Below are 25,143 nucleotides of genomic sequence, written 5' to 3' on the forward strand. Positions count from 1 at the left end.
TATTTATTTTTCCGGAAAGGTTTCTAAACTCAACAGCCTAGAATAACTATAAATTATCCTGTGTACATGTACTGATAAGATAACATAGAGGAGAGATCGGGGATCCTGTGTACATGTACTGATAAGATAACATAGTTGAGAGATCAGGGGCTGCTGAAAAACACCCAACTGTTCCTAAATGTCTGTTTACCAACAGCAATGTACATGAGGCCTAAGACGATTTGTCTGGCTGCAAGGGTCTCAATGAATGCCAGGTTGCTGGGGCGATACTGTGTGGTCACAAAGGTCTTTGACGAGTGGGAGGTTGCTCAAAACTGTATTGTGTGGTTGCAAGAGTCTCGATGAGTGTGGGACTGCTGAGACGGTATTGCGTTTGCAAGGGTCTCAACAAGGGTGTCAGGCTGCTGAGACGATTTTGCGTGGTTGCAAGGGTCTCAACAGGTGTCAGGTTGCTGGGCAGAGATTGCGTGGTGGCAAAGGTTTTTTTTTCTTCTTTTTTATATATATTTTTGCCTTTTTATATCTTTTTTCTTTTTTGCGTTTATATATATATATATATATATATATATATATATATATATATATATATATATATATATATATATATATATATATATATATATATACTGTATATATATATATTTTTTTTTGCGTTTTTTTTTTTTTAAGGGTCATGTGTTGCGTTTTGCAAGGGTCTTAACAAGGGTGTCAGGCTGCTGAGATTATTTGCATGGTTGCAAGGTCTCAATTAATAAGAATTGGGTTACTGAGAAAGGATAGAAAAACCTGGTTTGTTTGTACCTTTAAGCAAGCAGTACAAGGTAGAAGGACAACGTCCGTTTGATTCGTAGGTTCCGTAGGGGCCACTAACGAATGATATGGGAGACAACGAATGGTAGCAAATTGATAAGACATAAAGAATGTAATAACAAATCTTACTTTGCGACAGTGGGCCATGCGAGTGAGTTCGCGACGGACTGTGGCTGGAGTGAAACATATCGGGAAGGTGTAGCGTGATGCCGTGCATGAGGCAAAACAACAGGGTTTGGTGTAGAAAATAGAAGTGCGTAGGAATAATTTGTAAGCTCCACTGTGGGGACCGAACATATGGTACGGGTGACACCACGAGTGGCCACGAATTTGACATGACAAACAAGGTAACAAATCCTGCCTGGAACAGTGAACGTGCGACTGGGTTTGCTTTGGACTGGAGCGGGTGTGCAACACATCCAAGAGTGTGGTGTGGCGCCATGCATGACGCACAGGCAATAACTTTGGTAAATAAATGAGAGAGAAGAAACGTGTACAATTCGTGAGTTCCGCTGCGGGAACTAAAACACATGGCATTGGGAGAAACAACGAATGGCAACGGTAGAAAGTATGCAATGTATCTGATACAAAACGGTTGTAAAGAGAAATGACTGATACAATCGGTTATAAAATGCATAAAATTAATCCGATAAGAATCGTTAGTAAGGAGTATTGAACAAATCTGATAGGAATTGGTTGTAGAGTGTATGCTACCCCTTGCATTGAAACCAAACACCTACCAACCACCCATCCCCCCAGGCTAATCAAGTGCAGACAAGGCACCAGGTGGTTCTAATTACCACCTCAATCTGCCAAAGAACCCATACAAACAATACATGCTACCGTGTTTCCCTGAAAATAAGCCCGGGGCTTATATACATTTTGGCAACAAAAGACACAGTAGGGCTTATTTTCGGAGTAGGTCTTACCATGTAATGTGCTGTCTTCTCCCCCCCCCCCCCCTGCCTGACAGGAATCCCCAGTGTAAACTGAGATAAAATGCCTGTAAAATCCTATAATCCACTCTATTACAGTAGTATATAATGTACAATGTGTGTGTTTCTGTAATATAATTGTGCCAAATACTTTCGTTATAGCGCCACTCTGCGCTTCTGTGACCCGCCGGAGCTCTCTTCCCCGCAATTATATTACAGAAACACACACATTGTACACAACTGTAATAGAGTGAATTATAGGATTTTAAAAGAATTTTAAACTAGGGCTTATTTTCGGGGTAGGGCTTATATTGCAGCCCTCCTGGAAAATAATGCTAGGTCTTATTTTTGGGGAAACAGGGTAATCTCCAAATGGATGAGACGCCAACCCCATGGACACTGAATTTTATAACCAGTGAAGCCTATGGCGAGTGATATTAGACAACGACTGACAGTGGCTCGGAGGCTTGGATTTACAAAAGAATCGTATGTTTGGCAGGAAGAAGTTACAAATGTACCAAGCCTGTGCCGAATGATGTAGCAACAATAACTCAGAGGCAGGTTTTTTACAAAAGGGATACAGGATAGGAAGCATAACGAATTGCAAGATTGCACAAGATACAAAAAGGTTTGAATACTACCTGCGACAGTAAGCGGGAACCGCCGACGAAGACCATGAAGGGAGAAGCCGCAATGCACTTGCAATTGAATGCGCAGGGTCACGGACATGAGGTGAGCTGGAAAGAGTCGGCCCAGTGACGTGTAGTACCGCACACTGAACCGACAAAGAGCATGTGTGAGTGGGCTGCTTAAATACCCTCCGGGCTCCTCCCATAAACTCAGGCCACCATACTGGCCTTCTTATATATATATATATATATATTAACGCTTCTAAATGCAAACGCGACAAAACACGGCATGTAAACACGGCAAACAGACGTTTTAAACGTGAGTTACTATCTGTCAAGTTAAATCGTTCAGGAGCAGTTGTAAAAACGTCCCGTGTACATGGCACCTTACTGATCTTTACTCAGCTGTGTTCATTTTTTCCATAAACAACAATGCATCTAATTACAAATCAGTAAAAAAAACTGCCAATCTAGTCATTTCTGGCCTCTGTGTTATGTTAGAATACCTTGTGCTGGTATCCTGCAGAGCAGGTGTAACCAGATATATGAGTCTATACAAAGAAGACCAGACTCAGAACTAGGTGAAGTTGCAAGATTTATTAAGAACACACAGAAGTGCCAACAAGACAACATAAACACAGCTAAATAATATAAATTTAGAACACCAACGATACTCACGTGAACTGTAAACTACGAAACTGATTATGAACTAACTAAGTTATATACAAGAGAACTAGGAATGACCTTGGGTGTGTTTGGATCTGTGTCCAACCCTATATAAGCAAGCCCATCATGAATCTGTCACCTGTAGTATGCTAATCATTTGTGACCCCACTCTGCAGCCATACATAAACAAGGAGTGGAGAAGGAAACAATACCTAGCAGGTAGACATTGATGATCAGACTTTCAGGCCAAGGAAGTATGTTTTAAATAAATTATTTAATAGCATATAAATTTACAAACAATAATACAATATAATTTACAGCAATTGATCACTGTACGTTCCTCAGAAGTCGCCTTCTGAGGAACGTACAGTGGTCAATTGCTGTAAATTATATTGTATTATTGTTTGTAAATTTATATGCTATTAAATAATTTTTTAAAAACATACTTCCTTGGCCTGAAAGTCTGATCATCAATGTCTACCTGCTCGGTATTGTTTCCTTCTCTATATATTTACAGATGCGGCCCATGTGAGTGCTATCCTCGTGTTTCTAACCTTCTTTCCCTCATCCTTTCTTTCTTTCTCCTCTCTCCCCATTTCCCTCTTTCCTGATTTCCCTTTCCTCCCCCCTCCTTTTTGAATCAATAAACAAGGAGTGTGCATACATACAGATGCTTCCATAGAAATGCATTGGCCCCAGATGACTGGCCCAGTATAGAGATAGCTTCCTGGCAGACTTTCCCTTTTGGGTTGGGACTAGGATCCAAACACATCAAACTAATGACTAAGAGAGCCATATACAAGTAGCAGGAGGAATCAGGTGAGGCAGGATCAGTTGGGAGGAACAGTGGTTATAAAAAGGATAAGGCCTAAAATGAGGATCAGGCGCATGGGTAGCAGCATCAGGAGGACGGTGATGAGGTCCACAGGAATCTGGTACATTGAGCAAGATCATGACTGTTAAACAGAGCAAGGAATGAAGGAAGCAGGTACAAGGTGCAGGATCAGAAAGACAAGGTACACAGGAAGCAGGGTCAGAATGATTGGTACAAGGACCAGCAAAAAAGAGTGTATAGCCACTGTGACACTTGGGGTAGCGCTAAATACCCTCCCAGTAGGCAGCATCCTGTGGAATGTATTTGCTGGAACCTGCTGGCTTCTAGGATACACTCAATGTTAGTTATTGGAAATACACCCTTCAGGTTTAGGAACTACAGTGCCACCCTCAGGTGCGGGTGCACCTGTATTTAAAGCTGGTTAAATCTGTTCTTCAGCCAGCCACACAAGGTAGATGGAGGAATCCCCCACATCAGTGGCTCCTGACATTTCAGGTGGGATATTGGGTGATAGCGGAGAAGTGGCTGACATCACAGGGGCATTGGGGGAAAGCAGGAAGGTTGCAGGGAGCACTGACATTGTAGGATGTAGCACTGCAAGATGGGTTGTATTAACCAGCAGCACAGAAATGCTGCCAGCCAGCCTGAATGATAATAGGAACACTCCCCTTTCCCTGATTACACAGTAGAGATTCTGACAGACTTCCTAACAGCTTCTCTGTTGCTTTTTCAGCCTTGTGCTCCTCAGCCTGCCTATTCTCTGAGCCCTGACTATACTGTGTAACCTGCCAGAACTCAGTCCACAGGCTGGGAAGGTAACACAGCTGTAGCAGCAGAGAAGCTGTTTACAGGCTGCCATCCCCATGTGTTGTATCTCCAGCGATACCAGTGTGGGGATTCGGGGCAGGCTTTTGGGAGCTCAGAAGCAGGCTGTTAGAGGGCTCAGGGGCAGGCTTTTGTTGGGTTCAGGAGCAGGCTGTTGGGGGTTCAGAAGCAGGCTGTTAGAAGGCTCAGAAGCAGACTGTTAGAGGGCTCAGGAGCAGGCTGTTATAGAGCTAAGGAGCAGGCAGGCTGTTAGAGGGCTCAGGAGCAGGCTCCTGTGGGGTTCAGAAGAAGGCTTTTGTGGGGCTCGGGAGCAGGTTGTTGATGGTTCAGGAGCAGGCTGTTAGAAGGATCAGGAGGAGGCTGTTAGAAGGCTCAGGAGCAAGCTTTTGTGGGGTAAAGGGGCAGGCTGTTAGAGGGTTCAGGAGCAGGCTTTTGTGGGGCTCAGGAGCAGGTTGTTAGAGGGCTCAGGAGCAGGCGGTTAGAGGGCTCAGGAGCAGGCGGTTAGAGGGCTCAAAGTAATGTTCCAAGGCAGGAGGGCTGCATGGGTCTGGTAGAAACAGAAAAACAAGAACATCTATTAGATTCTAAGCTCTTCTGAACAGGCCCTCTAAATCCTCTTGTATTTTATTGTATTATAACTATATTGTCTCCCCTTTTTATATTTTAAAGCGCTGCGTAAACTGTTGGCGCTATATAAATCCTGTATAATAATAATAACCTGATTGGGGCTGGTGACTGGTCAGGGTGTTGCGCTGGAACTTTCTTACAATATGATAGGTCAATAGAGAATAAGAGGTGGGGAGCGGAAGAGGAAGGAGCAGAAGAACTTGCTACTGGAGGTATTATCCCTCAGTGGCAACACAATAGTTTGGCTAAGGCATTATTCTTTTTTTGCATTTTCCACGGTCCCATTTTATGTAGGGATGTAGGTCTCTTCCTCACCATGAGATGGACTAGGCATTGCAGAGTATAAGAACTATAGTGCATGAAGCACACTATAGTTTTGGCTCCACACAAACAAAAGCAAGCAGAAAAAGGAGAGGCATGGGAGCTCACCGAGTCAGAAAAGCAGAGTTACATGACCAAAAAAAATAAAAATTGCAATATATCTATATTTTTTGTAATGGTGGTCCTGCATCTGTCCCCCGCCGGCACTAACACTGAGAATCGAGTGATCAAACAGAGCCAATTGCTTGGTTTTCACAGTTCACTGAGCAGAGAGCTGGTGACTGTCAATCAGCGGCTCTCTGCTCCGCCCCCTGCGCTCACGGACAGGAGCATCCGGCTCAGGCACTCAGGGACTCACTGAGAGGCTGAGCCAGGTGCTGTTTCAGTCATGTGGGTGGATCCTGACTTCATTGTCACCATCTTACCCGGGCTCTGTGACGTCAGCCGACAGCGGGCTTCAGCCCTCTGTCTGCTGAAAACGGGTCACAGGAGTGCAGAAAGAACTGCAATTCTGTGATCCACAGGAGAGGTAAAGCCAAACAAGCTTTCCCCAAACTTCTCCCTAAAGTAGTGGATGTGTATGGATATACTGAAATTTAGTGTCACTTTAAGGACAACAATAATATGATCTAATGATAGGCAAATTTTACTAACTACTAAAAAACAACTGACTATATCTGTTACATTATTTTTGTCTTTCATAAAGACTCAGTAAATTGTCACATGCATATAACGCGGATTTCTTAAACATTACATCTATTCTTTTTTACTTCCTCAACTCTTTGGAAGGGGAATGCCCATATCTTCTTATTATTACGTTTTTATTTTGTTTAATAAATTATTGAATTTCTTGAAGCTGAGCTCTAGGCAGATATAAAAAACAAATAATTGCAGCTCTGTAATCAATACAATAATATATATGTATATATATATATATATATATATATATATATATATATATATATAGCATTTTCCCCCGAATGAGCTGCTGGTTTGTTTTGGGTGGCATGTTACCTCATGTATCTCCAACCGTCTAGGGTATGCAATAGGGAAACAGTCCTGCTTCCAACGACAACTTCTATTTCACCGCCCCAGCTAGGATGGGTATAGCGCACCTGGACAGGCCTCTCTCACAAGCCTGGCAGCCAGAATGTCACTCGGAATTTGGGGATAAGTCTCTGCCACAGACCCTCCCAATGGTTGCAAACTTCCTGCTTAGCTGGAAGACAGTCTCAGTGTCATCCCCTGACAGAACGGAAATCTGCCTTGTTTACTTGTTTACTCTGCAGGGAATGAATGCGGGCAGCCGGCGGACATCGAGTCCACCGGACCCACTGATTGGCTCCCCTGCTGGCCAATCGGAGAGCATGCCCTCAAAAAATATATCGAACTCCATATTATTGCAATAAAGTCAATATATGCACACCATCCCCCGCGACCGCCCGTCTGCAAGTGCGCTAAGGCCTCATTCACATTGCGCAGTTAGGAATCATGGTCAGGATGGTTGTGATTCTGCATGCAATTCCAAATTGTGACAAAACGCTCAAGTGTTTGGGTGCCATTATTCCCAGTGCGATTCTGCCACGATTGAGGCTCAACAGAATCATGTGGTAAAACGCACGTTTAAAAACCATGTTAAGCTTGTCACTAAAAAAGGGTCAGGAGCTTCTTTTGGTTGGAAAACACACACAGGACATCCCATTAAAAGGAAATTGCTGCCCTATGCGTGACATGTGGCATTGCGGGAAAACCACGCAACAAAAATCATGAGAGGGATGTTGGTTCCTTCTATGCGATATGTGAATGGGACCAAAGAGCCATTTCAGCTCTGTGTTTTCATCATAGGAAGGGGAGTTGTTTTTTCTGGAAATGCTTCAGTGGGGTCAGTTTAGCTGCAGATATTGCATTACCAAGTTCTGTTAATTTAGCCAGAAAAATTGCTTCAAATATCAGCTAATAAGAGTGTTATATAAATTTGATATTTTTAAATGTTTTCCTTATTTTCTTGCAGTGACAGAAACAAGATCTTCAAAGAAGCAGAAATTTTGCACAAAGCCAGATTTAGCTATATTCTTCCAATCCTGGGACTTTGTTATGAGGAAGAAAATATTGGCATAGTGACAGAATACATGACCAATGGATCACTCAACCAGCTGCTACATGAGGTATGTACATCTTTTTCTGTTAAGATGACACTTTCTCTTTCACATCCGAAGCACCAAAGTCAAAAGCCTTGGAGTCATTTTTGACTCTGACATGACAATGGATGCACAAATAGGATCAGTAGTTAGCGGATCTCACCATCTTCTACGAAGACTCGTTCCCTTCATCACGAAAGAAGACACAGCAGTAGTGGTCGGAACAATTATCAACTCTAAGCTCAATTATGCAAACTCCCTCTACCTCGGACTCCCATAATACCAAATTGCCTGTCTACAAGTCGTCCAGAACACGGCGGCACGACTGGTAACAGGAAAAAAACCCTGGGAATCAATCACTCCCTCCCTGAGGTCCCTCCATTGGCTGGCCATAAAGGACCTAGTCACATTTAAGGCCCTATGACTGACGCACAAATGTGTACACGGAATCGCCCCCCAATATTTAGGTGAGAAAATAAAATTCCACAACCCCAATCGCATTCTTCGATCAACAAACCAAAATTTACTACAAATCCCCAAGGCCCGCTACAAGAACAAAGGATTTCGAAGATTTGCAATCCAAGGACCTCGACTGTGGAACGCATTAACAGGCCTTCAGGAAAAAGCTCAAGACCCACCTATTTAAGGTGGTTGTAATCCTAAAAAAAATAAAAGAAATATCCTGATCCTTTAAAGCATGATGCATAGCACAGTGCTTGTGCTGCGTCATTGCCCCTCTCTAAGTTCAGAAAAACCTAGTTGATCCTGCCAGTTCCTGTGTGTGCTGACCACGGTAATCGTGGCTGCTGATCCATGATTACCGTGGTCAGTTTACGTGCGTCCATCAGCCCTCTGCTCTCCCCCTCCCTCCCTGCCAGTCAGCTTGGGAGGCTGTAACATTAATATTAAGAAATCCTGTAATCCGCTCTGTTACAGGATAATATAAAATGCAATGTGTGTGTTTTTTTTAATTATTGTGCAAAATACCTTCTTTACAGCACTACTGTGCACTCACATGACCTCCTGCTGCTCTCCTCCTTCCCCCCCCCCCCGGCTGATGTCAGAGGGGAAATCCCGCCCCCTCCCGCTGTAGTGCTCGATGCGGGAAAGGAGAGCGCCAGCAGGTCACGTGAGCACCCAGCAGCACTGTAAATAAGGTATTTTGCGCGATAATTTGAAACAAACACACACACACTGCACATTATATTATCCTGTAACAGAGCAGATTACATGATTTTTATGCTGACTTTGCAACCATTTTAAGGTTTGACATGTTGGGTCGGTGCAACATCGTCTTTTATATTTTACTAAAAATGTGGGTAGTTTATTGTGTGTGTGTTTACCTTTATGGTAATATCAAGTGACAACTTTTTTTTCTTTTTGGATAGAGCAAGGGAGGGTTATAACCCCTAACAGATTTTTTTTTGTATGCAATCTGTGTCCCATTGCAGAGATATGTGCCACAGCCAAACAGGAAGTTGGAGGAAATTGCTGCAAATTGAGGGCATTCCTTGGGGACCGCAAGGTCAGCATAACTTCCTCTCTATTACTTTTCTGGGAACAATCCCAAATTTGGGGTTTCCTTTACTTTAACTTTTAATGATGATGGTAAACAGGACAAAAAGAGAGCAAGTGTCTCCTAACGGGGGCACAGACAGCAATAAAAGTTGCCAAGTATTCTAATTCATCTCCACTCTATCCTAAAATAAAAAACAAGCTTTGCCTTTAGTTATACATTAAAGTGAAATTTTATATATTCTGGGATAGTGCAGAGAAGGGTTGGAGTCGGGGCTTTAATTTCTTTCTGTGCTTCTACTGAGGAGATTTCCTCTCACATGCTGTCAAACAGGAACTGTTGTAAAATCTCTCCCACAGCAATGCAGATTACAACAAAAACACATTCTTAGTAGAGCGGGGAATGTTTAGAACTTCTGGTGAACACATCCTCTTATTTCCTGTACCAGCATCACATGGAATGGAAGGAAAGAAAAATATTTTGTCCCAGACAGAATTAAAACACGACAGGGATTTTAGCTCTCCCCTACTCTGTGCAAAACTAAACATTTTTGGGGGTGAAAGGGGGCTTTGGAATAACACTGTAATACTCAATGCATGGTTGTAACACAGTATTCTTTTTTTTTAATGATTTTTTTTTTTTTTTTTTTAGGAAAGCCCATCAATAGAAATTGTATGGCCGTTAAGGTTTCGTATTCTATATGAAATTGCACTAGGAGTAAATTTTCTACACAATTTGTCTCCCCCATTGCTGCACCATGACCTAAAGACTCCAAATATCTTGCTAGACAACGAATTCCATGTTAAGGTAATGTCACTGTGCGCAAATGTGAGTACTTGAATAAACATTTCAAAAGCCTTGTCCATCATCCATCCATTGGCCATGTCCCACCAGGTAGGGGGGAGCCCTGGCCTAACAGCTCTGAGGCTCTAAAGGGAACAGTATCAAAAGATTGAGGTTCCCTAAGGCCACAAAAAGGGCAGTCTGGGTCACCTGAAAGTACCACAAATATGAAATGGTGTCTAGAGTTTGCTGTTTGGGAGATACTTATCTTGGGTCTATGGGTATAATACATTTCAAACATATCCTCCAGACTGAGATTTCAAACGTCCTCCAGCGAATTCTCAAAAGTGTCCTCCACTGAGACAAATGTTCTCTGCTGAGGCAATACATCTCAAACATTCATTATGGTAGCCATAATGGCCTGATAAGCGATGGTCACAAATTTAAGCAAGCACAATAACAAATACATATGATCATGCTATTTTCAGCCTTCTAGGGGGTAATACCAAGTGCCTTCTACAGGCCCTCATTATGGCACTGGGAGATTTTACTGTTCATTGTAAAATTTCTCTTTTATTGAGAATAGTGAAGGAAGTTTTGTATGGGTGTCATTTATATTATATCACATCAGAATATGTTTTGGTTACTTTTTTGCTTTTTTTGTCTCATTGGGGAGATTTCTCTTCATGTTCTTTCCCATGAACACAACAGGAAGTGAAAAGAAATCTCCCTTAAGCCTCGTACACACGATCAGTTTTCCCGACGGGAAAACTGAGGAGAGCTTTTGGCCTAGAATCCTGGCCGTGTGTACGCTCCTTGCAGTTTTTCCGACAGGAAAACTGCTCAAAAACCGCCAGACAAAAAAAGGTAACTGCCTCATACACATGTACAGGCTTTCCGACGGGAAAAATTCCCGTCAGAAATCCAGAGGGGAAAGCCGAGAACCTGCTCAGTTCAGTCTTTCCCCTACACACGGCCGGGAATCCCGTCCATGTGTATGTTCCATTGCAGTTTTTCCCATAGGAAAACTGTCAAAAAACGCCGGGAAAAAGTCCGCCAATTTTCACCTGCGGAAAAAAGGTTCTCTTTTTTTGTCCGGCGGTTTTGGTCGAAGAGCATACACATGGCTGGGATTCCCGGCCAAAAGCTCTCCTCACAGTTTTCCCATCGGGAAAACTGATCGTGTGCACGAGGCTTACCAGTTCTTTTTTTTTCCCGCCGGTTTTTGGCAGTTTTCCTATTGGAAAGACTGCGATGGAGCATACACACGGCCGGGATTCCCGGCCAAAGCTCCATCGCAGTTTTCCTGTCAGGAAAACCGACCGTGTGTAGGGAGGGGCTTCTCAGCTTTCCCCTTGGGAATTCCGAAAGGAACTTTTCCCATCGGAAATCCCAAACGTGTGTACAAGGCATAAGGCTTCATGCACACTAGCAGCTCCTAAACCTTGGGTTTAGGATCTTTTGGCATTTTTTTGCCAAGCTCCTAAACTCAAATCCATAAAAGCCTGAGGGCCAGATCCACAAATGAATTACGCCGGCGTATCTATTGATACGCCGCGTCATTTTTAAATTTCCCACGTCGTATCTTTGTTTTGTATCCACAAAACAAGATGCGACTGCATCTGGGCTCGATCCGACAGGCGTACGTCGGATCTAAGGTGCATTTTTCCGCTGGCCGCTAGGTGGCGTTTCCGTAGAAATCCGTGTTGAGTATGCAAATTAGCTAGATACGGAAATCCACAAACGTACGTCTGGCCGGCGCATTTTTTTACGTCGTTTGCGTTCGGCGTTTTCCGGCGTATAGTTACCCCTGCTATATTAGGCGCAGCCAATGTTAAGTATGGCCGTCGTTCCCGCTTTGAATTTTAAACGTCGTTTTTTACGTCGTTTGCGTAAGTCGTCCGTAAATGGGGCTGGACGTAATTTACGTTCACGTCTAAACCAATACGTCCTTGCGGCGTACTTTGGAGCAATGCACACTGGCATAAGTACACGGACGGCGCATGCGCAGTTGAAAAAAAACGTCATTTACGTTGGGTCAAGACGTATTTACATAAAACACGCCCCCATCACATCCATTTGAATAGTGCGCTCTTACACCGCCTAAGATACACCACGCCGCTGTAACTTACGGCGCGCATTCTTTGAGGATTTGAAAAAAAAAGTAAGTTACGGCGGCGTAGTGTATCTTAGATACGCTACACCCGACGCAATTATGCGCCGATGTACGTGGATCTGCCCCTATGTGTCCATGTACACGTAGGCTTTTAGTATGGTTTAGGAGTTGCTGATGTTAGTGGAGGTTCAACCTCTCTCAACCTCCCTCTTGAATGCGTAAGAATGGCATTCAGGATAGGAACATTTTGACTGATGGGCGCAAAACATGCAAAGTCGCTGTAAAATCACGCAATTTTGCCGCATTTTGCATTTTTCCGCGTCCGGCGGTCAAAGTAGTTCAAGTGTACATGAAGCCTAAAAAATAAAGAGATGTCCATTTAGACAGTTGTTACTGGAAAAAAATGCCCCCAATTTGAAGATTTTCTATAATGATACTATTTTGCTTGAAGCAACTCAGAATTTTGCATTTTTATCCCTCACGTTTTATTCCCAGTGATGGTTGTACCAGGACATAAACAGGAGCGAACCTTCCTAATGGGAATCATTAACAGAGACTATGGTACATTCCCCAAAGAATAAGAAATCTCATAAATTATATTTCTTATAATGTATTTCAAAAAAAGTTTCTATTTTTTTTATTTGTTAACTTATTTTTGTTTGGTGCAACTCCTGCAAAAGTCCCATGGGCAACCTTAATATATGAACCTTCCTAATGGGGACACAGACAGCAATAAAAGCTGGATGGCGTTCGTAATCCTTACCACTCTATCCAAACCACAGAAAAAAGTTTTGGCTTTAGACACTTTTAAGGATGGCAAGATACTGTATCTCATTGCCTGTTTGTTTTGGGGAGATATTTATCTTTTTTAACAGCCTTTGCAACATTGCAATTATCCCACATGTCCCCCAAAAACCTTAATTAATACATTTTTGGGAAAAACAATGAGACACTATGGTGCTGGTGTCATTCACGTCTACTTACCCCAGGTATTCCATTGTTCAACAAGTATTTTTGTATTTTTATATACTCTTTGTACTTTTGTATTCTCCAGTGAGGCTGCTTTTCCATCAAAGATTGACGATATAATACAGACCCCTGAAACTATTGCATACTAAAAAATGTGTATTAGAAATGTGTTGACCTGAAAACACCTGTGGGGGGAGATGGCGCTCACGTGCACGTACACGTGAGGACGCGCGCTCGTAGGTGGGGGGGGCGAAGAGCTTGGAGCCTGTGGGGGGATGAGGCTGGACCGCGCTTAGCGAGGGAGAGGAGCTGACAGCCCCCGTCTGCCCGCCGCACGCTGCACGCGCCTGTGGATCAGCTGGATCGGCACCTGTTTGCCCGCCGCGCGCCGTGCATCGCGTCCGGGGATCGGCTGGATCAGCGTGGGGACAGCCGCAGTCTACCCGTCCGTATAGCGGATGCCACGTCAGGACGAATGACGGCGTCAGAAGGACGCAGCAGGTGAGCGGCGAGCGGTGGAGACGGACGGAGGGGGAAAAGGAAAAGAGGAGAATACTGTTGGAGGCTAAATATCCCCAGGAAAAGTGGTAGAAACAAGCTGACCCACCACCACCAGAATCAAGGTCGGATCTTTTACTGTTATTTGTGGTTTATATCTATCTCTGCCCTAACAAACACTGGATGAGGAGGTAAAGAAAGGGACACTTAAGGGAGTAAGGATTAAATGTCTATATGGTCAATGCGGTAAAAAACAATGTTCCATAGCTGCTATGTAATATACTAAGAGAAGTAATATTTTCATATAAAGTTTCCGGTGTACATGGTAAGCTTCAATTAAATAATCTGTCATTCAATCAAGAGAGACTGTATTAGCTAAGGGACACTACAAAAATCGGACTAAGGGGACTACACTGTTGGTTTCAGAGGGAAACCCCCCAAATGCATATGGAAGTACCCCCTATGACATAGAGAAGGAGACTCAAAAGAAGCTGGCCAAATACAGGAACACCTCAGACATCCCCCCAGTTCTGGCGGTTACATATTATGCTTGACCTGACCGGGCCCCATAGCAACTGAAGAGCCGTAAATTGAAAGGGAAGGGGGAAAGTGGACTGCGCGGCAGGAAGTTTCAAACCTGACCGGACTATATGAAGAGACGGCATATTACCGCATATTACCGCATATATCTAAAGCTATCCTATTAGGAAATAGGGTCGGACCTTGCTGCGCAGTTCCTTATTCCCACAGAAGTATTTTTTGGGAAGAGGAACTTGTGGAAGTTGGGTAGAAGAAACCCCAAGAGGGCCACGGTAAAACCGTAGCTGGAGGAATTGCCCTAGGTCTGAAAGTGGCACGACACGAAGGGGAAAGCGATACGGATGTGAAAGACTTGTTTGCTCCCCTTTTTCCTGTGGTATCTCCGTCTTTTGTGATATCTCTCCTCTTCTCGTGCACAACCAGCCCTATAACCCTGAACGAGGAGATCCCCTGTGTGATATAACGACCCCCTTCCACAGGGTACACATAGGAATCTGCAGAAATCGGTCAATTATAGGACAAGAGCCCAAATAGCCAGAGGACCCCCCTAACTTTCCAGAGCTGAGGTAGACAAACATAGATACAACAACGTCTGGGACTGCACCCCCTGGAATAGAGGGGCTCTCTTATTGGGCGTGACCCCTTTCATATCAGTACCTAGAGTACTTAGAAAATATATTTTTTCGTTATTTTTCCTCTTCTAGTCTTTTTTTTCCCCATAGCAGCTGCGGAGCGTCTGGAAAATATTGAAAATTAGGAAGTCTATTAAAAGGGAACAGGAACTCCACCTAGTATACCCCCCCTCGCCATTGGGAAGGAAGGGGGGACTTGGTGGAGAATCGAGAGAAGAGAGGAGGTAGTAGAAGGTCAAACTGGGGAAGAGAATCAGGAAGAGGGAGAATAATATGAGTAGAATGACGAGTAGGTCTACAAGGGGGGGACCCCCGACAACTCCGAGTAATATCTCAAGCTCCATTAGACCTTTTATGACCAAAGGTGTAAGCCCACAAACACAAGGAGCTCAGGGAGGAACAAAACAACAACAACCTAACAAAGACCAAAAGTCTGTCAAAAAGAAACCCCAGGGAGGCAACACCAGCGAAACATCAATAGAGTCAAGAGAAGAAATTAATGCAGAGCATGGGCCCGAAGGCAATGGGATCAAGGGACACCGATCAGACATGCAGCCCCTCTTAAACGAAGAAATCGCAGATATGCTGCGAAGGATGGAAACAGCGATTAAGGAGGAAATTAAAGGGGAAATACAGAACTTACGCACAGACCTAGGACACTTTATGTCCAGAATTGAAACAATAGAAGAACGAGCAGAGGCGGTAGAACAAGAAGTAAGAGTAACAAAGGACCAAATTGACCAGATACAACGACAACAGAGACTTATCCTCTATAAAATAGAGGACCAAGAAAATAGAAACCGCAGACAAAACCTGAGGATAAGGTCAATCCCAGAGGAAAGGGGAGAAGATCTCAGGAAAATAATACGGAAGATATTTAATCCCCTCCTGGAAAAACCCATAGAAGATCCCATCAGGATCGAAAGGGTCCATAGAGTGGGGAACCCACAAAGAGCTAGCTCAGAGCGAACAAGAGATGTCATAATTAGGTTCCGACTCTATGAGGACAAGGAAATAGTGTGGAAGAAATTGAGGGGTCAACCCCCGATAGTCCTGGATGGGATAGAGCTACAGATATTCTCGGATCTTTCGGCTGAGACCCTGGCAAGGCGACGAGCACTGAAACCACTTTTAAAGCAGATGATAGACCTAAATATTAGATATACTTGGGGACACCCGGCATGTCTAATTGGCACAAAAGACGGAAGATCGGCAACACTTAGATTTCCAGAGGAACTAGAAGAATTCTGTAAAAAATTGGATATCCAGATGCCCGACCTACCAGGATGGGAATAGAGGAACGGGAGATGGGAGAGGAGAAGGAAGAGTTAATCTATAATGACCTACTCCCCAGAAAAGTTGTCTTTGGGACTTCTCTTTTTTATCTTTTTCTCTCCCCTTTTTCTTTCTTTTTCTTTTTCTTGTCAGGTTCCATGTGGTGACCGGTGAGTTGGGGGACCCCACCTAGAGGATGCTGGACCTGACATAGAGGATGGTTCAGAGGCCAAAAATTGGCCAAAGGGGAGGGAGGGGGGAGGGGGGAGGGGACAGGGGAAGGGAGGGGGGAGGGAGGGAGGGAGGGAGAAGGAAAGGAAAGGACCTATCTCACCAAGATAATCAGAAAAAAAGGGAAGATCAAATATGCCACAAATCAAATGTATATCTTATAATGTGAAAGGTCTCAATAGCCCAACCAAGAGACATAAGGTACTCAAGGAATTGAAGGGATATAAAGCAGACATCTCCTTTCTACAGGCAACTCATATCACCCAAGGATCGAATATTAGATTATACGCCCCAGATCTCCCCATGTGGTACTATGGAGATACTGGGCCATATTCTGAGTAAAGTTACGATGGAGTAACTCAGGATACTCCATCGTAACTCCCTTTTTTGACCCGTGTATCTATGCTCCTGATTCTCAGAATCAGTTTTGCATAGATACACTTAAGATCCGCCATCTGTAAGTCACTTACACTGGCGGATCTTAAATGCAATGACGCCGTCCGCAGCTAGATGGCATTTAAGTGAAGGAGTCATTTGCGTATGCAAATGATCCTTCTACGCCGATTCACGAACGAGTTCGCGTCGCGTAACCGTCGCTAACGTCGTTTGCGTAAGCGGAAACTTACCCCTGCTATATGAGGGGTAAGTTTCCGCAAGTCTCGCGTAGGCCATGTTACGGATGGCGTCGGGTCCCCGTCGTGTTTTTTCGTCGGATACGTCGTTTACGTAAGTCGTTCTTGAATACGACTTTACCTCAATGACGCACACGTCGGCGTCATTGACGTTTTCCGCCGAGAACTGGAGCATGCGCACTGGGCTTTTTGCAGCCCGGCGCATGCCCAGTTCTTTTGTATTGGGGGCGCGCTTCATTTGAATAGAAGCCGCCCCCTTGGAGATCCGCCAGGCTACGCCGGGACACTTACACTCCGCTGTCCCAACTTATGGAGCAAGTGGTTGGGGAATACAACACCTGCTCCAGTAAGTTGGGACAGCGGAGTGTAAGTGCCCTAAGCGAAGCAGGCGGATATTTACTCAGAATATGGCCCAGTATCTCCAAAAGAGCTAGAGGAATAGCAATTGGAATCTCAAAAAGGGTACGATTTGAGCTAGCCGACAGACTGACAGACCCAGAGGGGAGATTCCTCTTTTTGAGAGGAAAATTGGAAGGATTAGAATGCACTCTGGTAAATGTCTATGCCCCAAATGTATTACCGATAAAATTTCTCCTGGGAATACTAGGGAAACTGACAGATTTCAGGAGGGGAAGAGTAATCATAGGAGGAGACCTTAACCTATGCATAAACCCAAAAATAGATAGAACATCTCAGACATCGAACGTCCGGGACGTACAGTTGAGAAAACTCAGGGACGCCTTATTTAGGAGTCAACTGATCGACGCCTGGAGAGTCTTTAACCCGGACCAACGAGACACATTTTACTCCCCGGTCCATGGGACTTACTCAAGGATCGACCATATACTGGTCGATCACAGGACCTTAGATATTGTGGTTGAGACAAAAATAGAAACTATGACGATTTCTGACCATGCACCAGTTAGTATTAAAATAGATATCTCAGGTAATATAAGGCCTAAACAAAATTGGAGGTTAGACGAACATTTATTGATAGAGGAGACCAGTCTAACAAGGGTAAAAAAAGAGCTGGAAGAGTATTTTAGGTTAAACGAGATGGAGGAAGTTTCGGTGGCAACACTGTGGGATGCCCACAAGGCTGTGATAAGAGGAACTTTGATTTCGGAAGGAGCAAGGAAAAAAAAAGAAAAAAATAGGAAAAAGGAAGAGTTAATAGAAGAAATCTTCCTCTTAGAACAGGAACATAAAAAAATAGGGAAGCAACGAGATTTATACTCGAAACTGGTCAACAAACGAAATGAATTAAAAGATATCATGGATCAAGAAACCCGAAAGGAATTTAAATTAATCGCTAGGGAAAGATACACGTGGGGGAATAAAACGAATAAACACCTAGCAAGAATGGTGCAGAAAAAGAAATCAAAAAATTATATAGATAAAATCAAAAATGAAAAAGGAGAGATGATGCAAACAACAAAGGAAATTGCGGAGACTTTTAGGCTATACTACGAGAGACTTTACTCAGTAGAACAAAAGAATGGGCAGGAGGGAGAAAAAATAAATAAAACTGTAAAATTCCTAAGGGAAGCTGGGCTGCCTAAAATAAATAGGAGCGAGGCATTAGTCATGGACAGACCAATATCAGAAAAAGAGATCAATCTTGCACTAGCCGATACAGCAGTGGGTAAAAGTCCGGGACCCGATGGTTTCACCACTCTGTATTACAAAAAGTGTAGGGAGATCCTTCTACCAAAACTATGCCAATATTTTAATGGATTGGGCAAAGACTTCGGTCTGAGTCGGGAGGCCTCAGAGGCCATTATAACAGTTATCCCCAAGGAAGGTAAAGGCAAAGGAGACTGTTCAGGGTATCGACCAATATCTCTGCTAAACACAGATGTAAAACTATTCGCAAAGGTATTGGCCGAGAGGGTAAAACGGGAAATGCCAAAGATGGTACATCCTGACCAGACAGGGTTCATCCAGGGAAGAGAGGGGAGGGACAATGGAGTTAGAGCATTATTGATAATGCAAAAAATGAAAACGAACGGAACCCCCAGTCTACTCCTGTCGATAGATGCGGAGAAGGCATTCGACAGGGTAGACTGGGGATTCATGCTACGCAGCCTGGATGAAATGGGGTTTGGACAAAGGATGAGGGAGTGGATAACAACTCTCTACCAGGAACCGAGGGCAAAAATAAAAATAAATGGCAGCCTATCCCAAGACCTGATAATGAAAAACGGAACCAGACAGGGATGCCCTCTTTCCCCACTTCTGTTTGTGCTTTCCCTAGAGCCATTGTTAGCTAGGATACGCAAGAGCCCCGACATAAGAGGAGTTAAAATAGGAGAAGACGAACACAAACTCTCAGCATTTGCAGATGACGTACTCTTCTATTTGTCAGACCCTAAAATCTCAATTCCAAAATTATTAGATTTATGCATGTCATATGGAGAAATATCAAATTTTAAAATCAACGTAGCTAAAACCGAGATCCTAAGTATCAATATTAATGGACGAGAGGAAAGGGATTTAAAACAGAAATATTGTTTCTCCTGGGTAAAAGCACTCAAGTACCTCGGTATTTTCCTAGTTAAATCAATGAAAAAAATGTACGCGAAAAATTTTATCCCCTTGTTAAACGAAATTAGGGAAGAAATCGGGAGGATAAAAAGCAGACCAATATCCTGGATAGGACGAATAAACTTCTGTAAAATGGTAATTTTACCAAAGATTACTTATAAGTTCCAGATGATACCCATAAGTTTGCCCGGAATACTCTTCTCAGCTCTTAAAAAACAGATCATGAACTTCATTTGGAGAAATAAGAAACACAGAGTATCCTTCCAAACCCTAAGACAACCTAAAAATAAGGGGGGACTAGCAGTACCAGACGTTAAAACATACTACGAGGCTGTGGTTCTGTCAAGGGTGGTGGAGTGGGTTAGGGCCAGTAAGGAAAAGAGATGGGTTAATATTGAAAATTAAATGTCAAAGGCAAGTTTAGATAAGATTATATGGAACCCACCTAAATATAGGACACTTGATAAGAATACACATGAGATAACTAAAAATGCACTAAAAATTTGGGACTCTAGGTACAAAAAAATAGAAAAGGAATTTGACTCACCATTACTGGCACTGAAAAATAATGATTATTTTGCACCGGGTAAAACACAGATTGGAGGAAATTGGATAAAAAAAGACACTACCCAATTAAGGGATGTAATAAAAGATGGGCACATTGCAACACTACAAGAATTAAAAGAAAAAAAAGATTGTTTTTTGGAAATTGATGAATGGAGATACCATCAGCTGGCCCACTTTATACAAAGACTACCACACCCGCTGAGATCAGGGGAGCAGCTATCCGAATTGGAAAAAATATGCATATCGGAAAAGGTCAAGGGAACTATCTCAAAATTATATAAGATTTTGCTAAAGGTGGACGAGCGGATGGTTCCTCCTTTCATCAAAAAATGGGAGAGGGAACTTGGATCAAAGCGAGATAGGGCCACAATCGAAAAAATACTGACACTGGCCCATTCCTCGGCAATAGATAGCCGTACAGCTGAGATGAGCTACAAATGTTTGACTGGATGGTACATGACCCCGGACAAACTATCTAAATTTAACGAAGGACAAACGGGAGAGTGCTGGAGGGGATGTGGGTCCCCAGGTACCATGGCTCATCTGTGGTGGAAATGCCCTAAGGTCGAGGAGTTCTGGAAAAAAATACTGGGATGTATAGAAGAGATTACAAAAGAAAAAATTAAGTTGGATCCTTGGGTGGTATTGTTCCATGGGGGAGAGGAAAAAATCAAAAAATATAAGAAAACATTAGTCCCACACCTATTAAATGCCGCCAAAAGGATAATACCGAGAAGATGGCAGGAGATAGACTGCCCCCATATCTGGGAATGGATAGACTCCGTGGAAGAGACTTATAGAATGGAAGAACTGAGAGAAGAAGTGGAAGGAAATAGTATAGTTCAAGATAAGAAGTGGGACAACTGGAGGGGTTTTAAGAGATCCTGGAGTTATGCAGAAAAACTTAGGGCTGAGACCTAAAGATAAATTAACAACAGAGATGAAGGCATCAGGACGCACTTCGGATTGTTTATGGTGAGATAGGGGGAGGGTGGGGTGGGAGAGGGGGGGAAAGGAGGAATTGGGATAAGGCAAAGGAACTGAAAAATTGTCTTCTTTTTGTGAGACTTTAATTAAGTAAAAAAATGAAGGAGTAAATACCTTAAAATATAACAAAAAAAAAAAAAAAAAAAAAAAGGAAACATATATATATACATTTACACATCTCGGAAAGATAAAAGCAATGTAAGAAAAATAACTACACTAATGATGGGAAACCTGAGTAGAGACGCAAAGGGCTGGCAAACGGAACATGAGCGTATAAACGCATACTCTATGAGGTTGAAGTCTGAAGTGAAAAAAAAAAAAAAGAAATGTGTTGACTATGCTTTGTTATTTTGTCCTAGATTGCTGACTTTGGTCTTTCAAAATGGCGCATGCTGTCACAATCTTTCAGTGATCACCAACCAGTTGGAGGAACTATTATTTACATGCCCCCTGAAATGTATGAGCCCAGCGTCAATACCGGCAGAGGGAGCGTTAAGCATGATATGTACAGGTATGGCTATCGACTTACAGTATATAAAATACAGACTGCGTTCTGCATTCTATGAGAGCTGCATATGGGGCAAACACTACATTTGCAACACTCCCCCCAATGCTTTTGCATTATACAGAATAAAAGAATACTAAGCAAACAAGTATTATGTATGAACCCAGCCTTACATAACTGCTACATCAGGACAGCTTATTCTGTAAAATAACAGACTTAGTGGGAGGTTCACCAGGTGGAAATAAAATAAAGAAAGCCTAATAAAGAAAACAAATAAATGAATAAACTAATAAAGAAAACAAATGCAGCCTTCGGGGCAGATCCACAGACATCTGCGCCGGGTGCAGCGTATCTAAGATACGCTACGCCGCCGTAACTTATCTTTTTTAAATGGAATCCTCAACGAATCCACGCCATAAGTTACGACGGCGTAGTGTATCTATCGCGGCGTAAGGGCGCGCAATTCAAATGGATCTAATGGGGGCGTGTTTTATGTTAATACGTCGTGACCCGACGTAAACAACGTTTTTTTGGAACTGCGCATGCGCCATCCCTGGGGTATCCCAGTGCGCATGCTCAAAATTAAACCGGAACCCGCCAATGCTTACGACGGGGACGTCATTCTACGCAAATTCCTATTCACGAACGACTTACGCAAACGACGTAAAAAATAAAAAATTGTACGCGGGAAGGACGGCAATACTTAACATTGAGTACGCCTCAGTATAGCAGCTTTAACTATACGCCGGAAAAAGCCGAACGCAAACGAGCCGACGTACGTTCGTGGATCGCCGTAAATAGCTAATTTGCATACTCGGCGCGGATTTCGACGGAAACGCCACCTGTCGGCCGCCGAAAAATTGCATCTAAGATCCGAAGACGTACGCCTGTCGGATCAAGCCAAGATGCCGTCGTATCTTGTTTTGAGGATTCAAAACAAAGATACAACGCGGGATTTTTGAAATTACTTTCTTTGTGGATCTACCCCACCATGTCTAAGAATTTGTAATCTGAAGTATATTAAATGTTTGTGTTTCGGTTTAATACCACTTTAAGGATACACTTATGTCATTCCTGTGCATCATTTAAAAGTTCTGCCTGTCTTCATATTGACTGATAATATATCCCCTAATTTGTTTCAGCTTTTCCCATGAGCACAGAAACATGCAATTATTAAAGTCTGTGTTCAGTATTTCTTTTTTTCGCTTTGCATCAATATAAATTAAATCACACCAGATTATACGCATTCTTTGAACCCCAATTTTCGAATTTAGCTGGAAATGAATTCTTTACTCCACTTTGTGAGCACCAAATGCCCTTGCAAACAAAGTAATTGCCTTGTAAAAGTAGCAATAACTTCATCACTTTGCTGTACATAGTCTGTGTATAGAACAAAATTGGGCTCAGCAGATTCTCTCACTACAGGCTGCCTTCAGGAGGGGGCGGATACAAGACCAGTCATCCTGCACAAGGAAATAGCATAGCAGTGACTGGTCTGTTTCATGTGGATTTACTGCACAGATCCAAAAGAAATACACAAAGCACACAAAGATTCAAATAAGAAGACACATGCATGCCTCATTTATTTAGACAATATTTGCTTATCCCAGAGTTTAGCTTTATGTTTCAATAATTTTTAATTAAGTTTTGCAGTAAAACTTACAAATATAACGTCTTTCAACATGAAATCAATTTTACATCAGGGTTACATGGTAGCGAGCCGTTACAGTCGAGGAAAACTCCTCCCATAGCATACATAACCCATCAGCAAACGATAAACAACAATTGACGTTTCTCAAGAAACTTCAAGAAAGTAGAAGAGAGGAAGGTAAAACAAAAAAGAGAGAAACAATCCCAGAGTTTAGCTTTAAAGCTGTAGTTAAGGGGGGGGTTGGTAATTATTTGTTTTTATTATTATTACTATCATTATATGTATAAGTAAATTGTATTATTATATGTGTGTATATATATATATATATATATATATATATATTGTCCTAACCTGAAGATGGGCACCAGATTTACAGCCCAAAACTGGAACGGGTACGATATGCAATTTATTTATATGTGAATATTCTTTGAATAAATCATTTATATATATATATATATATATATATATATATATATATATACATATATATATATATATATATATATATATATATTTATTTTTATATATATATATATATATATATATATATATATATATATATATATATATATATATATATTGTTATCATTAATATTATTAGTTATGGAGGAGGAACATAAACATAAACCAACTTTAGGGTCTCCAATCTAGCATCTATGTTCCCCATTCGGTGTGTTCCACTGAGGGTGCAGGTCAGGCTAGGAGTCCACCCTGACTCCATGTAATTCACAGCGCAATACCAGAGACGGTTGCCTGCAGGTAATGGGAAACATACAATTACACATAACAAATGTCTTTGGTGCTCTATTCAAAAAATAAAGAAGCTTCCGTTTTAACCTGTTACATATACAGTACATTTAGGCCGCGTACACACGATCGGTTAAACCGATGAGAACGGTCTGATGGACCGTTTTCATCAGTCCAAACCGATCGTGTGTGGGCGCCATCGGTTATTTATCCATCGGTTAAAAAAAAGCCAACTTGTTTTAAATTTAACCGATGGATTCCTAACCGATAGAAAAAAATGATCGTTAGTAGGCACGACCATCGGTTAAAAATCCATGCATGCTCAGAATCAAGTCGGCGCATGCTTGGAAGCATTGAACTTCGTTTTTTTCAGCACGTCGTTGTGTTTTATGTCACTGTGTTCTGACACGATTGTTTTTTTAACCAATGGTGTGTAGGTGCGACTGACCATCAGTCAGCTTCATCGGTTAACTGATGAAAACGGTCCATCAGACCGTTTTCATCGGATGGACCGATCGTGTGTACAGGGCTTTAGTGTTTGCATGGGTTTTGTACACATAAGGCAAGGAACATACACTAGTCTGCAGTACTGGAGTAATAGGTGTACTCACAGGGTGTGCCGAGTGTGCCTGGGCACACCCTAATTCCCCCCTCCCCCCCCCCCGGTGCCAATTTTCTCTGCTTCCTGGCGCCCCCTGTCTCCCCCCCTTACAGTGCTGCCAGCTTCCCCCCTCTCCTCTCCCGCCTTCTGCTGCGGGGGATGTTTCAGGATGGAGAGCGGGGGAAAGGTCGGTAAATTAAATATTCTGCAGGGGCTGGTTGAGGCCTCCGTCACTTTTTACTGTGACTCATGAGACGTTGATTTCACACTTCTGTCGTGACCCAACAGGTAATGACACGTTATATTGTTACTTACTGTATAATTGATGCATTTATGTTTTTTTCCCATTTCAGCTATGCTATTATCATGTGGGAAGTTCTCTCGAGGAAACAGCCATATGAAGGTAATATAATTATTGTCATTTTTTTGCCTTGCAGACTGCACAGACCTTTTACTATGCAGATTATTAAAGTTGATTTATGAATGTCAGAGCTAAGGCATAATTCTTCTGCATAATTGTTTCATTATGTACTCCATCAAAGTAGTATTAAACCCTCAGC

The 25,143-nt window shown here is 42.7% G+C and overlaps 1 protein-coding gene across 2 annotated transcripts in view; it reads left to right on the top strand.

Moving 5' to 3' along the window:
• Positions 1-25,143, top strand: part of RIPK2 (receptor interacting serine/threonine kinase 2) — a 78,304-nt gene that overhangs the window by 30,519 nt on the left and 22,642 nt on the right. For both annotated transcript variants that reach the window (XM_040354595.1, XM_040354594.1), the window contains exons 2-5: positions 7,660-7,813; positions 9,954-10,109; positions 21,439-21,590; positions 24,937-24,986. In XM_040354595.1, the coding sequence (XP_040210529.1) occupies positions 7,660-7,813; positions 9,954-10,109; positions 21,439-21,590; positions 24,937-24,986 (512 nt within the window). The remainder of the gene's footprint in view (positions 1-7,659; positions 7,814-9,953; positions 10,110-21,438; positions 21,591-24,936; positions 24,987-25,143) is intronic.

This window comes from Rana temporaria, chromosome 5 (assembly GCF_905171775.1).
Source record: "Rana temporaria chromosome 5, aRanTem1.1, whole genome shotgun sequence".
Lineage (NCBI taxonomy): Eukaryota > Metazoa > Chordata > Amphibia > Anura > Ranidae > Rana > Rana temporaria.